General features: G+C 37.3%; 1 protein-coding gene across 3 annotated transcripts in view; it reads right to left on the reverse strand.

Annotated features, from left to right (window-relative positions):
- SLC4A4 (solute carrier family 4 member 4) overlaps positions 1–19,630 on the reverse strand; it is a 299,158-nt gene that overhangs the window by 184,429 nt on the left and 95,099 nt on the right. For 2 of the 3 annotated variants that reach the window (XM_019799963.2, XM_019799961.2), the window contains exons 5-6: positions 16,308–16,468; positions 9,141–9,320 (exon numbers count right to left, since the gene is read on the reverse strand). In XM_019799963.2, the coding sequence (XP_019655522.1) occupies positions 9,141–9,320; positions 16,308–16,468 (341 nt within the window). The remainder of the gene's footprint in view (positions 1–9,140; positions 9,321–16,307; positions 16,469–19,630) is intronic. The other variant, XM_019799962.2, reaches the window with a different exon arrangement.

Raw genomic sequence — 19,630 nt, forward strand, 5'->3', positions numbered from 1 at the left:
TTCCAATATCTACACTGTAGAAAAAGGTGTGGTAAGGAGATTTTTTAATGATTCATGTTACCCTTGAGATCAACTTGTCCAAAACCATCAATCCTAATCTGTTCAAGTGAGGGTGTCCCTAGTTGAATCATGCAAATAAACCAAAGGAAAAAAAAATCTTTCCAGCAAAATGCATTTTTAACAATCCTATTAAGAAAAAAATAAACTTTACTCATGTTGAAGTTTTAGCACTCTTTTAGGATTGCAATGTTGTATATTCCAATAGTCATCCTGAAACTAATATTACACTGTATGTTAACTGGAATTTGAACAAAAAATTTTTAAAAAGTAGTCATTGAGTATGTATTATGCGTTCCACAATTATTTAGCCAAAAAGTTTAACCCAAGAGTATAGCTGCATTTCACCTGTATACACATGAAATATGTTGCCTAGGAATCTCCATTTGGAAAGCCAATGAAGACATCCAACTGCCATGTTTGGAGTGTATTCCTGCCTAGACATAGATTGACTTCCAGATCCCTTCAACATCACGTGATTACACAAAGTAAAAGACATGGACTCATCTGATGTGTGGGAAATAAACTATGGTTGAGGAAGCTCATTATCATTTGTAGTTTAATTAGCATATTGTTATTAAGCACACTAGGTTCCTCCATCTTAATATGCTTGGGCAAATTATTTTATATTTCTGAGCTCAAGTTTTTCATATGCAAATGGAAATGATATATATATTAGAAACAACATGTATCTAGAAATAACATGGAGGACAATGCCAGGTGTATAATAAGTGCTCAATTAATAGGAGATACTATTGCCACTACTACAATCACTGATGGAATGATGTTTCCTTTGCTCAGCGTCCTGAAGGGTGTTGGAAAACATCAAAGATAGAAACTGTGGCTTAATTTAATTCAACTTTAAATTCAAAATGTTATTTTCTAGATATCAGGTTCATAAACCTGAACAGATCTCCTTTTTGCCCTGTGTTATTTGTACCCAAACTAGGCTTGAGTAGATGGGGCATGCTTAATCATTCTTGGCAGACATTAATTTTATTCCCTCTTTTTTCTTCTGGGAAGACAAGGTAAGGAGTCCATGGTGCTCACATCTCCTCTTCACCTTCCCTCCTTTTTCACATTTTCCTGTCCTTCCCTCCACTTTTTTTTCATCTTTTGTAAAAATAAGGGCAGGATGTGGTCCCAGATCTACACCTACTCTATCTGCTCTTAGACAAAGATGAGGCTGGGGAAAACAAGACTTCGCAAAGGCGTTTTGATCAAGGATCTCTGGGAAGACAATTACCCAGGGGTGGCAGCAGCAAATCAGTAAAGGGCCCCTTAAGTACATCACTTTTCCATATGTGGTAGGGTATGACACAGAGAATCATTCCATTCCTTTACTCCATCAGAGACCCTGGCAGTGGACTGACAACTAGTAAAATTTAAAAATACATTGATTTCATGATAACATCCTGCTATACATATATTATTTATTAATAGCTAATAACTGTCATTGCTCAGACAAATTGATCAATCTTTATATCCTAATTGAAAATATTATACAGCCCACAAATGATACCTCATTTTGTATTATTTGGCATCTCTAAAATTGATAATGAAAGTAGCACTGTTTTAAAAATAAAACTCCAAGAATGTTTTCATTTATGGAGTAGTAGGAGAAAAAAATTGAGAGGCACGGAAAAATAGCAATACAAAATAATGGTGGTGAATTGAGTCTCTGTCCTCGGTTTTAAATGTGAAAGCCATTAAATCTGCTCGTTTAAGTACTTCTGAATAGCCATTCCTTACAGTGGTATCTCACATTATGCTTCTTAAATACTTTTCACAAAAATATCTCATCTACTCTTGGTTGTATAATTAGAATAAGACACTATTTTTATTTACAGATATAAAAAAATGAAGTTCAAGGATATTATGTAAATTGTTCAAAATCTTACTGCTACTAAGTATTAGTCCAGGACTAGTATGAAGCCTTTAGAAAAGATGGCACCATGTCTCCAAGAAGAATATTATAAAGTAGGCCTTTAATGTCAAAAACGAAATACTCACTTGTGTTATATCTCTTAAGCCTGACTCTTCATTGCCATAAACAGCAGAACAGACTAACAAATACTTGGGTGAAAAAGACTCTTGGGAAAAAAAAAAAAGTGCTATTGTTTATTTAAAGATCTGAACATCAAATAAATAAATAAAATCTTTTAAAAAAAAGATCTGAACATTATAAATCAGGAAAATCAGTTACCTGCCTAGGGAAGAGAAAGGAAATAAGAGTGGTATCTGATAGGTAAATTAGAAATACTACTATTATTAAGTTACTATTTTTAAGGAATGAGGCACTTTTCTAGAAACTTCCCATGGATTGGCTCATTTAATCTGAGGCTGTGAAGAGCATGATCATTCACTGGGTTCTGGCCAGGACATTCATCTGTGCTGCGCAAATGAATGCAGAATTAGAGCCCTGAACAAAACAGATGGATGTGTGCTGTTGGATTTGGGAGAGAGCTGATTGTATGCAGAAAAGCACCTGGGAAGAGGACTCTCATTTTAAGGTAATGTGAGCCTGAGAAACAAAACACTGACTGACCCATCTCAGAACTGGAGAAACATGATGGCCTGCTTCAGAGGAACAGAACCTCTGAGGGAAGTTAGAGAAGTGCCTGCCTTACCCATTGTTTCCAGGACCAGGTCTGAATTCAAGGATACAGGGAAGGGGGAGCTACAAAGTTGAACAACCCCGCCAGAAACAACTGGGGTAAACCAGAATTCAAAACCCAGACAAAAAGCAAAGAATTTCTAAAGGGACTGAGAAAGCTGCCAAACCTGGCGGTGGTCCCAGCCAGATGGACTGTGTGCCAGTATCCAGGCAGCTCCATCTAACATCCAAACCAAATAGCTTGACTACGCCTAATCTCAAATCAGATCCAACACAACTAGCTAATCCCACTTACATTTCAATGGGGCCGAGAATTACTTTTAACAAAAAAATTGATTTCTTTCCATTGTTTGTTCTGTGTTGCTAACCACAGTCTCTATTACTGTAAGTAACAGCACTAGAGGACACTGTTTTAAAATATCTGAAGGTGTTGTGTGTGACTGTCAGAAGAAGCTTGCGAGGAAGCAGCATCCAGCCTGGTAGGTAATAAGGAAAAATAAGAGATGGCAACAAGTGGTGGGAGCAAGTAGATCACATTTCTCATATCTGACAGGGGGAAAAAAAAACCCAAAGATAAAACCCAGGGGCTCAATCAGGAACAAGCCTTTGATCCCCATCAATAGAGAAGAGGCCACAGTACAACCAGGAAAGAACATGGAGGAAGCACTGTGAGGCCCAAGGGCCAGCCGCCCTGGCTCTGCGGTGGCCACCTTGTACCACTCCTCACCTACTGCTGAAGCAGCTTTAGTAAGTCTCGGATTCTCAGCGTGGTTTAGGGTTTCCTCGACAGCCATTTAGCAAAGAGTAAAATGAATGAGGAAGAAAGACTCTTCAAAAGGGGCCATGATGGGACAGGGCTTCCTCCTCTCTCTTATCCCGTTTGGTATTAGCTACCACTATCAGAGGGCAGAGGAGATAACTCAGTACTATATCCATGAGTCTCTTCCCATATAATAAGCTGCAGAGTAAATACCATTCCAGAAACCACTCTTACTCAATATGAGACTTTTTGCCCTTTATTGTGCTCTATGGAGTGATTTGTTTGATTACTATGTGCCGGTCACCATTTTAAACATTTTACATATATTATCTCATTTAATTTTCATTATCTCTGTTTTACAGCCATGGAACTAAGTGCTAAATTACCTTTCTAGCTTTTTATTGGGGAAAAAAAAAGCTAAAGAAAAATGGGGTCATGAAATCGGATTAGGAAAAAAATGAAATTCATAGTCTAGGTCTAACTGGATAACCAAAGTCACTTGAGTAAGGGCATGTATATTTGCAGACAATGGAGGGTAAGGGACAGATTTCCATGATAGTCTAGGGGTAAAAAAATGAAGAAGCCGGGGGGGTGGGAAGCAGGGACAAATTGATAATGGCACTGCCCAAATTTCCACAAAGGTGGTACAAGGTGAGTACTCAAACCAAGGTTCCTAGTTGGTCTTCATCCTTGAATCGGGTCTCATTCACCCCTTATAAACTTAGACACTACATATCAAAAGTATCCATTTAAATGGTAAGTGATTCTTTAAAAAAATCAGATCATTCTACAAACCATGATTCTTTAAAAAAAGTTATCAGGTAACTTTGTCATAAACATCTTACTAAATATTTTGAATACATACCAATTAAGTATAAACTTTACTTTTGCTTTCTAATAAAGAGCAAATGAAATACATCTTCCTTGATTTTTAAATACTACCAAGGAATGTTCCTAGGCTTGCTAGTTATTCTTTCATAGTAAACTACAATAATAGAGATTATTTAAGTATCTCAAACCAATATATTAAGTAGAACTATATGAAACTGCTGACAGTAAACTTTATTTTACCTACAAAATGGCAATTTCATATGGCTCAAGCTAAAATAATAGTAAGAAAAAGAGTGGGTGAAGGAAAATCTAACACCAGAGGAAATGAAAACCTAACACTAACTCCATAGAAATGCCTCAATTAATATATTGGGAAATTATGGCACTTGCCTAAAATTTAGTACCTGGCAGACATGTCCATCAGAACTCACAGATATCTCAGACAAGTAGTAATTTCACAATAATTAACATCTTGGAAGCTAGCCTGATTCTTTCTTGATTTATTATGAATAAAAATGGTTTTCAGTTCCTTTTAAAAAAACACTAAATTATCTTGAACCCAAAGCTATATCGGGACCCTAAAAAATGAGTGTTAATCTTTGGCTATGGAGAGACAATGTTGAGCTGTTAGTGGGTATGCTGCTAAATGTTTGAGAAAACCAGCTCTCCAGGGAAAAAGCATGTGTGTGTGTGTGTCTGTCTGTCTGTCTGTCTGTCTGTGTGTGTCTGTGTAGTAAATTTTACTGATATAAAGGACAGGCAGCACACATACAAGTAATAATAAAATATGTAATACTCTATTGTAAATTGCATATAGTCAGTTGATTCTCATAGAATGCTTTTGTTAATTTTTACCAAACTCTTTTAGCAATAGCCAACTTATGGTTGCAACTGGCAACCAAACATAGTTGCAACATCCTTGTTGAACATCCATTATCATATATGCTAACAAGTAGGACAAAAGTGAAACAATGAAGACATGTCAGGCCTCACTCATTCCTCAATGATGTGGGTGACTCCTTTGCTAAAACTGGATAATAGTTTTTGAATACCGGCCAAGTATTTACAGGATTCTTTGTGCTCTTCACATTTTATTTTATTTTATTTTATTTTATTTTATTTTATTTTAAGATTTTATTTATTTATTTGACAGAGATAGAGACAGCCAGCGAGAGAGGGAACACAAGCAGGGGGAGTGGGAGAGGAAGAAGCAGGCTCATAGCGGAGGAGCCTGATGTGGGGTTCGATCCCATAACGCCGGGATCATGCCCTGAGCCGAAGGCAGATGCTTAACCGCTGAGCCACCCAGGCGCCCCCTTCACATTTTAAAAGCTGTTATGGATTGAATGTTTGTATCCTCCCAATATTCATATGTTGAAATCCTAACTCTCCCAGCCAATGTGATAGGAGGAGGTGGGGGCTTCGGGAGGAAATTAGGTCATGAGGATGCAGCCTTCATGAATGGGATTAATGCCCTTATGAAAAGAGAGAGGAGGAAGATGATGGATTTCCATTTGCCATGTGAAGATACAATGAAAAGACAACCATCTACAAGCCAGGAAGAGGGCTTTCACCAAGAACCAAACCTGTGGCACCTTGATCTTGGACCTCCCAGCCTCCAGAACTGTGAGAAATAAATGCTTGTTTTTAAGCCCCCCAGTCTGTGGTAATTTATTAAGAGCTCAAACTGACTAGGCGATGGCCATAGACACTATGCACTTAAATTCAATCTGCACTATTAGCATTTTCTCCATCATTTTTTAAAGCCTACAGACATGGGGCGCCTGGGTGGCACAGCGGTTGAGCGTCTGCCTTCGGCTCGGGGCGTGGTCCCGGCGTTGTGGGATCGAGCCCCACATCGGGCTCTTCCTGTATGAGCCTGCTTCTTCCTCTCCCACTCCCCCTGCTTGTGTTCCCTCTCTCGCTGGCTGTCTCTATCTCTGTTGAATAAAGAAATTAAAAAAAAAAATCTTTAAAGCCTACAGACAGTGACAAAACAATAAATCAGGCTCTGATTTGAATTTGCTGATTTCTATGTTGTAAATGCTACCACCATGGCTTATGTCAAGTTACCAAAATGAAGTCACTGAACAGAGTTGGGAAAAGGTGACTGCACACCATTTTGTAGTATTTCCACCATACATACACAATAGATGCTAACAACATGAAGAGTGTAAACTCCAGAACAATGCAATAAAATAAGTAGGAAATGATGAATTTTGAGTAATTACCTCTGTTTTTAATATCATTTTTAATGGTATGTGTACATAATTTAATTTTTAATGGCAGCTGTGTTGAAACTGGCTTGCAAAATTCCTGACTGGCTCTTGTGAGTGGATAGAAGTAGTTCCAGGATACCACTGGGAAATGAAAAAAATCCCAATTCCCAAGTTTCTCCATAAATTTCAGCTATTAATTGCACTGTAGCTATCATAACTAAAGAAAACAATGTCGATTTTCTCGCCTATAACGTAAGACTAAAGTAACTCAAGTTTATCTAGATTTTACATGGGGATACCATGTTAGAAACTAGCTCAACAGTAACAGATATAAGATTCCCATTTATTAAAATAGTAGCCACAACCATAAGATTCTTCGTTTTAGAAATTTATTCTAATGTTTCATAGTTGTTAAAGATATCAGGTAATTAAACCCTAACATATAAAGGTAACTGTATAAACTTGCAAACAAGAAAAAGTGCTTTTGGAAAACCAAAAATTTGCCATCTATTAATTTATAATAATGTACCTTAGGGGCCCATTAAAGTCATTACCATAGAATCTCTCAAAGTCAAATCCTGCCTCTGGATATTTAAAAGGAGTTAGGTAACACAAAGGCCAATAATAACATGTTTAAAGAGGCCTAATCATATTCCACACTTGAGGGTGTAAGCTGATCAGCTGAAGAGCTGGAGAGGAAGAACTGATTGAGCTCCCTATTTGCTTTCTACCCAGCATATATAACATTTCACAAGTGAAAGGTGAATGACAAAGGCAATTTCAACTTTGCTCTCAAGTACAAAGATCTACTGATAGAATAAAAGATTGAATGATGGATGATATCAACATATCAGTTGTATTCCACATCCAAATGCTTTCTCCTAAAACACAAAATACTGACTCCAAGATCTATCTGTTCTTAATTTCTACTCTGCCGGAACTTCATGAAAAGGAAGCTCAGACCAGACTGATGGAAGGCACCCTCATCCTGCCATATCCATTCCACTTCTCTTTGCAAATACAGCAATACTTGAAAACAATGCACTTTCTTGCTTCTTCAACAATAAGTACTAACTTCATGATAAAAAAAAAATTAATCTCCAAATCATGGAATTTCATTTAAATGAAGAAGGGGATAAGAAATAAAACATAAAAGACAAGACTTTAGCTGCCATAATTTTAAAAACAGGGCTGCTTTTAAAATGAAGTATTTGTGACATCAGTTGTAACCCACTGTTCATCCCATAACATTTCCAGCCATTAAGCTCTTCAAAATCACAATTGAAAAAAGAAGCAAAAAAATATACAGAAAATAAAACATTTCCAGTCAGCAGCAATATGGCAGGTAATGTAGTAGGAATATTCTAAATTAGATTCTTCTTTTTGTGAATGTTTTTAATAAAGAGCACTTGTTTTACTTATTTATTTATAACTTGTTTTGCTCTTTAAAAAAATTTATGGTAGCAGTTAAATCAATGTATAAGTCATTCAATAAAACTGAACTTTTCATTTGACTCTACTTAATGACTAGACACTCATTAGGAAACTACAATAATGGAATGGTTCAAAAATACACCAAAGAAAGTTTGCTAACAGTAAGTTCTCTTCCAGCCAACCATTAGCTTTACCATTAAGTCAGAAAACTCAATTTCCAGAAATGGAGTAGCTAAGTTAGAATTCAGTTTATACAATTCATTTAGCCCACCTTCCCCATGGCAAAATATTTTACGCTATTCTGAAAGTACAGATGAAGGCAATGAATTAGACACTCCCTTATCTATTCATTTCTCTTAGTACTAAAAAAGACCAAGGTGGGATGAGAGAGACCTGGTTCTACAAGCCAAATGTTCAGTTACTCTTTCCGTCATGCTTTCATTTTCCACACTTCCTGGAAATTAGCTTCTCCTTTCTCAGATTATACACAACCATGAAATGTATTTGAAACAAAAACAATAATACAAAAGATAGCTACTTTACAGAAAACTCTGCTAAATGCAACAGAATATAAATAACACGCAGTACCTTTCCTATTACTGTATAAAAAAGGGTAGTATCCCACCTGAATAATTATTCCCACATCTAACTATCATTATCATATAACAAAAGAGAAGACGATTCTTTTTCTTTTCTTTTTGTAGGCTTAGACTTTATTAAGTGATAAATGTACTATTCAGCCTTACTTGGATAAATAATGATCATAAAGTAGACACCATCTCACATACTTAGCAAACACTTTATGATACTAGAATTCAGAGCATTTATCATATCTTAGTCTACCCTCCTAATTCTGACACACCCCAAGTCAAAGGCATGTTACTTGATATACTCAAAAATCTACAAGTTTGAAGACTCATCCGAAATATTCAGTTGTTTCATCATAGTGATATTACCAAAACCATCTCAGTCACTCAGACTAGATGTATATGGAAGCAAGCAAGGCATCTTGGCATCTTCGGCCTTAGTAACTGCTGAAATCTCTCCAACAGGACTACAAACCTGCTCAACTGGATAAAAGTGTCATTAGGAAATGGCTGTGGCATATGAACCTGAGGAAAGAAGAACTATGAAGAGGGGTAAAAACAACCGATGACACAAGATGGAGAAAAGGTGAGTGAGAAAGGTAAGAGAGCATGCCAGCTGTTTGGCCCTGCATTACCATTATCAGGGTTGGTAAACATCCTACTTGCACTGGAGACTGTCTTCCCAATGTCAGCCAGGGATCGAAGGTTAGACTTCTTGGTTTGATGCCGGTGCCTCCGGAGCAAAGTGTAGGTCACCTTATCCTTAAGGTCAGGTTTCAATAGGCCTGTCTCAATCTGATGGTCAACAATCATCTCTGATACAAAAACAAACAAAAACAAAAACAAAAAGCAAATCTCAGTCACAAGATCACAAAGTTAATTTTTTACCCCAACTTTATGGACACCATCCTCAAACTGACTATCAATATGGTATTTCCCAAATTTCCAACTTCCCACTTTCTATGAAGAGTAAAGATAGAGGACAGAGATTCTGGTGTTAATGAGAAAGTTATAAATATTCCACTATGAATTACATGTTTGGAGAGGAAGAATCATCTTGTCCTTTTTTTAAAATCCCAGTTAATAGTGAATTCACATTAATCACATTCTTCTATGAGTAACACAATAAGTAATTTACATTTTTTAAATTAAGCAAAAAGTAAGATTAAAAAATTTCATGTACTCTATCATAGCAAGTGTACCAGAAATATAAATGATATAAAAAAAAACTTGAAGAGAATATGCAAAATTTAATGTAGTGACAATACTGATTTTTAGATCTACTTTACCAAATTCTTCTGTAATGATATATTTTCCTTAAAATAGGACAAAGGAAAGGAAAACAATACTGTTCCTCATATCAGGTTATTTGAACATCAATTAATCCAATGAAAGAGACTAAACCACAAATCTATGCCTTCATCTTTTCCAAAAAGGGAGGCTATTCTTCTTGTTTGGATCCAACAAAAGCCTTTTCAATATATTCCATTAATCATTTTAAAATATAAACTGACCAGAATTTAATATAAAATTTTAGTCTTACTACAAAAAAGTTAAATTCCTATTAGCTCTTGTTTTTAGAATGGCTTTAATTGGAAAAGATAACTGTGTTTCATAGAAATTGCTCCATGGGTGGCTCTGCTAAAAGAAGAAATCCTCTTTCTCGCAAGTCAGCATGTCAACAGTATGGCATAAACGTAGCCTGGTGCATCCTTCTCTAATGTCACATGACAGGTCGACATTTCCTCTGTCCAGAATAGGGTTCTGGCCAAATCATCACAGAACCTACACAAGATAAGCAGTGACAGGACATGACCTCATTCATTGTATGCAGGTGGAGCTTTCGTCTCTGGCATAGAACCAGAACAATGAGTGGCTCCCATGCCTACCTTTTCAGGTATATGAGTACATTTAGCACACCTCAACATTCTCCTCTTGGGCAAAGTTCCCAATATACAAAAGTGGAGATTAGAGGGGTGCCCGGGTGGCTCAGTCAGTTAAGCGTCTGACTCTTGGTTTCAGCTCAGGTCATGATCTCAGGGTCCTGGGCCTGAGCCCTGTGTCAGGCTCCATGCTCAGCATGGTGTCTGCTTGAGATTCTTACCTTCTCTCACTGCCCCTCCCCTCCGTTCATGCTCATGCTCTCTCTCTCAAATAATCTTTTTTTTTTAAAGTGGAGATGGGAAGAAATGCTCTTCTCTTGTAAAAGTCTGATGAAAAAAGTGATAGGAACTGGTATGATAATAACAACTCCTAAGAGAAGTTACAGATGTTCCAGGGGCTCTGCTGGGCCATAACTGTACTCCCGGAAGACCACCTTAATAGGAAGCACTCGAAGAACTGGCCTGACAGCCTATAGCTAGATGCTGACAACTTACATAGTATACAAGCAGCTACTTGGAAGCCAAGCAGAGGCTGAATCCAGGATTTTCTGTCACACGTCTTACACAGAGGCCATAAATGTCACATAACACTGGGCCACTTGGTGGGGAGCTTGGGCAAGGCAGGGAGAGTTCAGGAATGTTTTCGTTTGCGAGTGGCTTTTAGTTCTGAGTGTTTTTAACTGCACAAACCCTTCTTAATGAAACACTCAGAACTGATCCTTTAATTACAGTTAACCCTCTGTTCCATAGTAAAATAATTAGGTGCTACTCTTCTCCTTTCCCTTGAAGTCTTGTTCAGTGTGGAAGGTCCATTTTACAGAAGAACCATAAAAATAAACAAACAGCCCGGCATATCTGCAGCACATGTTATCAAGCTCCTACTGTAATTCCAGGGTTGTGGACTAAAGTGTTCCCTTATCTACCCTTCCTGGCAGGGCCTCCCTCTATGCTTGCCTTCCCTTGTAATCTCAAACCTATGCGTACATAGGCACAGCCGGCCCTCTGTTTCTAATGCCCAGAAATCACTGGTTAGAACAGGTTAAGACATCTGTGTGGCTTATGCCCTTCATTAAGTTTCCATAAAACGGCCCACATTACAGCGATCTTTTTAAGCACAAACTACAAAACCTTTCAAGGAAAGTGGGGGCAGTAACATTTCACAGCTACACTCAAATTAAGCCTTCAGTGTTCAAAATCCCACAAACACTACCGATTGGGAGAGAACGTGCCAAATGTAGAAGAGAGCAGAGCCGAAAGGAACCTCAGGGAACACCAAGTTTGCAGCCTCTTGTACTGATGGGGAGAGAGAGGGCGAAAGACAAAAGAGGTGACTCGCCCTCAGCTAGAGGCACAACTCCCCCTGGTTTTTGACTCACAGTTGACATCTTTTTCCACATCACACAGTGTTTTTCTTTATTAAAAAAAGTAAGCTCTAGACCAAAAAAAAAAAAAAAAAAGATATAGCCAGAACTGCAAACCAACAGAATGGTGTTCATGCAACAAAAAATGGCCAAAAGTGACAAACATTTGTAAAAGAAATACAAGGCCCAAGAAAGATTAAACTTCGGGACTAACAAAGGCAGTTTAAACAAATTTATATAAATATCACCAATTATGAGATTTTGTAAATCTATCAAAGTAGCAAAATGTAAACGAGCAGTGATGTGAAGGGGGGTGCCACAGGGAGCCCCATATCCTGACGATGACGGTAATAACTAGCACAACCTTTCTTGAAGGCCATTCGGCAAGTAACGTAAACAAAACCCTTTAATATGTTCAAACCCTTTGGATATTTCACCATTAGAAATCTGTACTAAAAAAGCAAACAATTTCACAAAAGTGTAACAAAAATGTTCACTTCTATTCCTTACAATAAAAACTTGAAGGCAACTTAAATGCCCAACAATAGATTACTAAATATTTTGCAACCATCAAAATGATGTTTACATTTGTATTTAATCTCATGGAAAGAAATTCATGTTAAGTTTTTAAGTTAAAAAGGGCAGATTAGGGGCACCTGGGTGGCTCAGTCGTTAAGCGTCTGCCTTTGGCTCAGGGCGTGATCCTGGTGTTATGGGATCGAGCCCCGCATCGGGCTCCTCCGCTGGGAGCCTGCTTCTTCCTCTCCCACTCCCCCTGCTTGTGTTCCCTCTCTCTCTGTCAAATAAATAAATAAAATCTTAAAAAAAAGGCAGATTAAAGTGTTATAGAATGATTTCATTTGTAAAATAAATTTCATATTTGTAAACAGGGATGTACAGAAAAACTACGGAGAGTGTAGCTGTGAATGGTGGTATTTTGATTTTTGTGTGTTTTATTTTTCTGGATTATTTGAAAAAGAACATTTATTAGTTTTGTGATACAAAATAAATATGTTGCCATTTTGAAAATATAAAAGGTGTTAAAAGCAAGAAACAACACAACTAACACATCTGCCAACATGCACAGCTCAAGAATGCCTTTAGATATAAAAATGAGAACTCCAAAAATAGAGCTACGACATTTTCCTAATCCATTTCCCATCATAATAAAATACCTGAAATGGCTTATCATTTTTTAACTAAGGAGGACAGGAAAATTCTCACGTACGTGCCTTCTTGCATAAATGATACTCTTTAATTGTAGGATTATAATGATGATAGTAATAATCACGCTATTAAAATAACCCATGAAAATGTTGTTTTATCCTTTAATTACTTCAAAGACAACATTTTTTATTAGCATTCAAAAGGGGTTCTTCATGAATAAAACAAGGAGTTGTCCTGAGGAGAATCAGAATTACGCTGAATGCTGTATGTAAGTGTGAGCAGTGACACCTGCTTAAGCAGTCACGTGGTGACGGCTCTGCACCTGCAGAGGGAGGCTGCCTCTCAGGCCACTGAGAGGGAGTAGCAGGTGGACTGCAAAGAAAGATAAAAACCAAGCTATTGTGTGTTTGTATAATCATACCCACTATTATTTCTTTTTCTTCTCTTTTGTGGAGATAAAAATGGGGCGGAGGGGGAGATGTGGCTTAGAGATTTAGCTGTACATAATTTTTAAGTCCGAATTATCGGCAGGATGCAGAACAAAACCACCACTTCACCCTCTGCTAGAAAAGGACTTTTTAATAACCAAATAAATAATGACAATAATTCTTCAAGTTACCATGCCATCTTCTGTCATTTAAAATGAAAGTAGGGCTTTTTTTCCTTCATGTGTTTTAACCCTCTATAAGACTTTGATTCTTTGAGGATTATTAAATATTTTTTTCAGACAGTTACACTCTTTCAGACATGTTCCCTCCACTCCTGCAAATCTGATCCCTTTCCTTCCTTCCTTCCTCCCTCCCTCCCTTCCTTCTTTCCTTCCTTCCTCCCACTTCTAATGTGTGTTATTTGCCTCTGAATTATTTTTCTGTATTATCAGCTCCAGAATGAGAGTGATGGTACTTCAAAGGGACCTGGTGGTGTCTAATTATAAAATATAATGACAATTTTTAAAAATAAAGAGATGGTGGTTAGGGAAAAAGTCCACAACTGATAATAAAAAGTAATGGAAAATTAAGGTGAGAACTTTAACATGCTTAATGAATCTTTCTTAAATCTGGTGAATACCAGAACCTCTGTCTTTGGCCATTGGCTAACAAGCTCCAATATAATGTGGGATTTTGTCTTTTAGTGCATGGAAAAGATCAGTCAATTGCTGATGAGCAGAAGCCCCTTAAGATGGCCCTTTCTGGTACTAAGGACCCCAAAGACAGTTTTACAGAAAAGCCCAAGTCCTACTTTCTTAATACTGGAAACTTTCTAGTGACCCTTAAACAACAACACATATTCTCCCCTGAGATTGCCTATATCTTGCCTAGTCACAAGTTTAATTTCCATTTTACCCAGCATTCATGAATTCTGACTTATTTTTTCATCTTGTCTAATTTCAGATATCTTTGCTCCAGATTAGTTCTTAAAGTCTAAACACACACAAATTGCAATTCTCACTCAAAAATTGGACAGATTTTTGCTAACCATGATATTTTTTTGAGTAACAATCTCCCTTGCAGTAAAATAAATCACCCAGAAAACCATCCCTTCTGTTTGCTTCTGTCTTCGTAGATGGGCTCATCTTCCCTGGGCACAAGAATATATCCAAATATCCATTTTCAGCCTCACTTGCCTTGTCAAATATGAAAAATTCTACATAGAGATCATTTCCTACATTATCTTCTAACTATGTGGATGCAAATTTGTAACTTACCCATTTTACAAAAGTAACAGATTTGCAAACCTAATTCCAGGGCCTAGAACAATGTCTGGCACATTGCAGAAGCCCATGCTGAAAAATGCAGGAACTAATTAATTCTGTCCACCGAGTTTCTTCACATTAGCCTTTTCCCTTCTCCACTTGTACCTTAAACACCTCAGGTTCATGAAAAATGTGGGACTTCTTTGCAAATGGAACTAACAAGCTCTCTGAAGAAGAATCAGTTACATATACATCAGGAAGCTATAGGCCTCATTTGACAACTAATCTTTTCTTCTAATACAAATACTATCGCTTTCCCACTGTTTATATAAAAAAATTTTAAAAATTAAAAACTACACACATGCCATAGACAAGCCTTTTGGCTATAGATATTCAAAGAAATTTTGTAGTAAGTCTAAAATCACACAAGAATTTTACACTGGTCACTTTCTGTGGGGCCACAATCCACATCCTCTTCCCCATAATCCCAAATGAGGCACCCTGCAGACCCCTTGGGAAAGTATAGTCATCTATATAGGTCCAGTGGTCATCTAGTTAATGAATTTTCCTAGGAACGCCAAATACAGCCCCTGCACTTCTGTGTGAGAGACACATGATCTTCAGCACACCTGGATTTGAAGGGTAATAAGGCAGTTTAGGCCAGGCTTTTGCAAGGAAATGAAAACAATGACTACTGTTTGGGAGGTAGCAATGTGTGCCCCAGATGTTCAACATGGCAAGTTAACATTCGCTACACAACACTAATTGCAAAAGACAGCAATGCAGCCCTGCATCATGAGGTTTAGTTATGGTGTTTACATAACTGATACTCAGCACCAAAGTGACATGACTCGGTCACTAGCCCATAAGGTTCTGCTGGCTCCTTGCCCCACACAACCTTTCTTCCATACAGTTAAAGGATCCTGACTTCCACCTACAAAAGCAGTCCCAACCCACCAACCAGACGATTTTCCTTCTTACATAGGATTTAAGCCCTATTTTACAGATGATAAAAACTGAGGCCCAGAGAAGCTCAGTGCAAGGTCCAAGGTCGGAGTTCTAGAAATCTAGTCTCCAGATCTCCAGTTCAATATAACCAAGGACGGGGGAGGAAGCCTCTATTCAAAATATTAACCTTATCTTGGGGCACCTGGGTGGCTCAGTTGGTTAAGTGGATGCCTTTGGCTCAGGTCATGATCCCAGGGTCCTGGGATCGAGTCCCACATCAGGTTCCCTGCTTCTCCCTCTGCCAGCTGCTCCCCCTACTAGTGCTCTCTCTCTGTGTCAAACAAATAAATAAAATCTTTAAAAAAATTAACCTTATTCTAATAAGGTTTAGAAGGTGAATGAAAATCTGTACATATACATTATGATCCCAATAAAAAAATAACATAAAAAATTAAAAACAAGAGAGAGAAGACTGAGAAAAAAAACTGGATGGAAACACGCCAAAATGTTAACAATGGCTACGGATGTATGATGGATGATTTTTTTTCATTTTCTTCTCAATATTTGTCTGTATTTTCCAAATCTTCTGCAACAACCCTTACTTGTCTTATAAAAAAAAAAAACAGCAAAAATAAATGTTACAGAATATTCAACTCTGCTTACACTAGAAGTCATCTGCATGAATGGAGACCCATGGATAGTGAGATAAAGCTAAAAAAAAAATGATAAAACTTAAAACAACATACTTACCCACCAACTGTGGGAGAGAAGAAGCTTCCCTGTCGAGCATGATGGATCCCTTCTCCATACATGTCCTCAGCTCAAATAAGCTATGAAGGGACAATGTGGCCACGTGGGGCTTGCTCCATCTTTCCCCACCTTGTTCCACTTTTTCTTCAAACTTAATCCACCTAGGAACATGAGATTAATGAACAGCAATTAAAAGTATTCCAACCTCCTCTGGAAATAGCTACATCAGCCCCTCCATCTCCACCCCCACCACCACTTCCAAAATGTCTCCTTTGGTGGAGTCTTAAAAGCTTATTTTATCATTAACTGCATTACCTTTATAAATACACCGAACAGAGTCACTAGAGTCTCTTCCCCTGGTGTTAGAGAGAAAGAAAATAAACCAAAAAGATCCAAAGCATCCTTGGTTTTATATCTGTCTATATGTAACCATGAAATCCTGAAGAATGATTATTTTGCTAAATTTTTAAAATAACATAGGAAAAATGTGCTTTCAAAATTCTCCATGAAAGCCCACACTGTGTAAAAATAACCGCCATTGTGAGAATTCTGTTGTGACTTCACAAGGCAAGTTTATGTGAGTTGAAATATCAGTTTTAAACAAATATTTATCTTAATTATTTGAAAAACATGGTGTATGATGTGGTCAGATGAATATAAAATTCCCCTTTAACACTTAAAGACTGCCAGCATGTGTGGCTATGTCTTACTCTGTATTTCTCAGCTGACACATGTTCCCTTCTCATTGAGATTCTAATGTAACCTTTACCGTTCAAGTCTGGTTACACACGTGTTTAAAAATATACAAGTTCAGTGAACAACACATCTATTCCGATAACAGATCTCCTATTAACCTTAGCAATGGAACAAACAGCCCACTTTCATGGTTTCTTCTTTCTAAGATTCCTAAATATTTTGATAACTTAGCAAGAGCAACTTTTTAAAAGTTTAATGGAAATGAAAACAAAACACATTTGACAGTCTTTATACCCATGTATTGCACAGACACTTCTACACTAGTAACGGAAAACACGAAAGCATCATCATTTCGCTATTCATTATGACCCAAAGAAAAATGCTTCTTTCTCTCACTTCAAACCTTCTGAAAGATATTGAAAAAGATACAGAGGGGGTTAAAAAATTGTTTTCCTACATTCTTCACCCAAAGGTTTAATGATTGAAAAATGTTTTCCTAGAAGAAGCTAAACGCTCACCTAGCTCACTAAAGATGAGAACAAAGGGCAGAGATCAGAGGAAGCTCTACATAAGGTATTATTTATAGACTGCTCACGGCCCCCAGAGGAGGCCAAAAAAAAAAAACAAAAAAACACACATTAGTAGAACCAGGAGTGAAAACAGATCGAGAGATCAGCCATAGAGTCAAAGAAAATTTAGAATTTTGGTCAAACCCAGTACTTGTGAAATCGAGAAGTGTTTGGCCTTATCCAAAGCCTCTGTCTGCACTCCTCTCAAGAAGCCTCTTCCAGCCAGGGCACTCCCACATATCAATGGTAACCTTATCTCCAACCTCACCCGCAATTCCAAGACCCTCTTCCTTTCCTCTGTATCCCCCCAAAATGTAAACAGTGGAGATTTTTACATATTTTCCTCACAAGTTAAAAAGCCCATATCACCACCAAAGTTCTAAAGCTTCCAAACTGGACCTTGCTTCCTTCTATACAAGTAGTTGTGAAACATCCCAAGAGAGAATAAATGACCCTTAATATTTGTGTGAATGTGTGTGTAGTTAAATTAGTACTTCTTCCCTTTGGTTGCTATTAGTCCCACAGAGATAGAAAGAAAAGGGGAGAAAAATGACAATTTTACATGATACTCTTATAGAATTCTATGGATTTGCCAAAAAGATAAAAGCAACTGGAGTTATTTCAAGAGTAATCATTTTACAGGGTATATTTCATTGATTAAATTTAGATATATTATCTTTTCAAGCTTGCTCACACAATCTTTACCCATGTTTGTTGATAACTGTTACATAAATCATATTACATTCTTAAAATAATTTTGAAGAGGTCGGTCGGGGGATGGGTGAAATAGATGATGGGGATTAAGGAGGGCACTTGTGATGAACACCAGGAGTTGCATGGAAGTGCTGAATCACTATATTGTACACCTGAAACTAATACAACACTGTATGTTAACTAACCAGAATTAAAATAAAAACTTTAAATAAAATAATTTTGAAGAGTATTGAAGTATAATTGACATAAAATAATCTACTAATTCCAGGTGTACATCACAGTGAATCATATTTACATTTGATGTTATAATTTATTACTCAAGATAAGACTCTAGTATGTTAAAATATTCTGTAGTATATAAAACCATGTCAGGAGTACATATAAGGATGTTATCTAGAAAGAGTGTAGTGACTCCTTGTTTTTATTCCTGAGAGAATTCTTATTAGCTAAGGGATAGAATCTTAGGTCATATGATTTAAACCCAAGATAAATAACAAAAGCCGCTAAAAACTGGGGAGTAAAGGGGAGTGTTTTATACAGCCTTCACTTCCCTCTTATTTCTACTGAATGAGTACCCCCTTCCTATCAGTTGCCATAAACCTGTATTGCCAAATACATGCATATGTGAGAGTGGCTCTTTTCTGCCATCATTCTCAACTGTACAAACTATGTAAGTTTAATATAATTTTCTTTAAAAAAGAGGGGGGTAGTGATGTACATACGTTGGTCTAATTGAATTGAAATAAAAAAGAAGGGGGGGTGCCTGGGTGGCTCAGTCCGTTAAGTGTCCGACTCTTGGTTTCAGCTCAAGTCATGATCTCAGGGTTGTGAGATGGAGCCCTATGTACCCACACTCAGCAGGGAGTCTGCTTCTTTCCCTCTTCCTCTGCCCCTCCCCCAACTTTCATGCACTCTCTCTCTCAAATAAATAAATCTTTAAAAAAAAAGGAGCAAAATGACTACATTCTTTCGTGAACAATGTTTAGTTTCATTCATCCCTACAGTTTGTATTGTAGGCAACCTGACTAGACTTAAATACGACTTTAAACAGGTTTTAATAGTACATTTAGAAATCATAAATCCCAACTAGCTTAGATTTATGGAATAGCATTACTCACCCTCCTGGAACACACCAGCCCTTTAGGTCAAGATTTAATCATAAAAGAATGAAAATGTAAAATCTCAAAACTAGCCAGTTCCTTAGAATCTACATTCCTAAGGGATAAGTATTATCTCATAGCTCAGTTTAGCATCCATTTCACTTTGAGGTTAGTAAATATTGAATGTTGTGATGATGTCGTATCATAGTATAGCTAACAACATAAGGGAAACTCTGGGATAATG

This window comes from Ailuropoda melanoleuca, chromosome 11 (assembly GCF_002007445.2).
Source record: "Ailuropoda melanoleuca isolate Jingjing chromosome 11, ASM200744v2, whole genome shotgun sequence".
Taxonomy (NCBI): domain Eukaryota; kingdom Metazoa; phylum Chordata; class Mammalia; order Carnivora; family Ursidae; genus Ailuropoda; species Ailuropoda melanoleuca.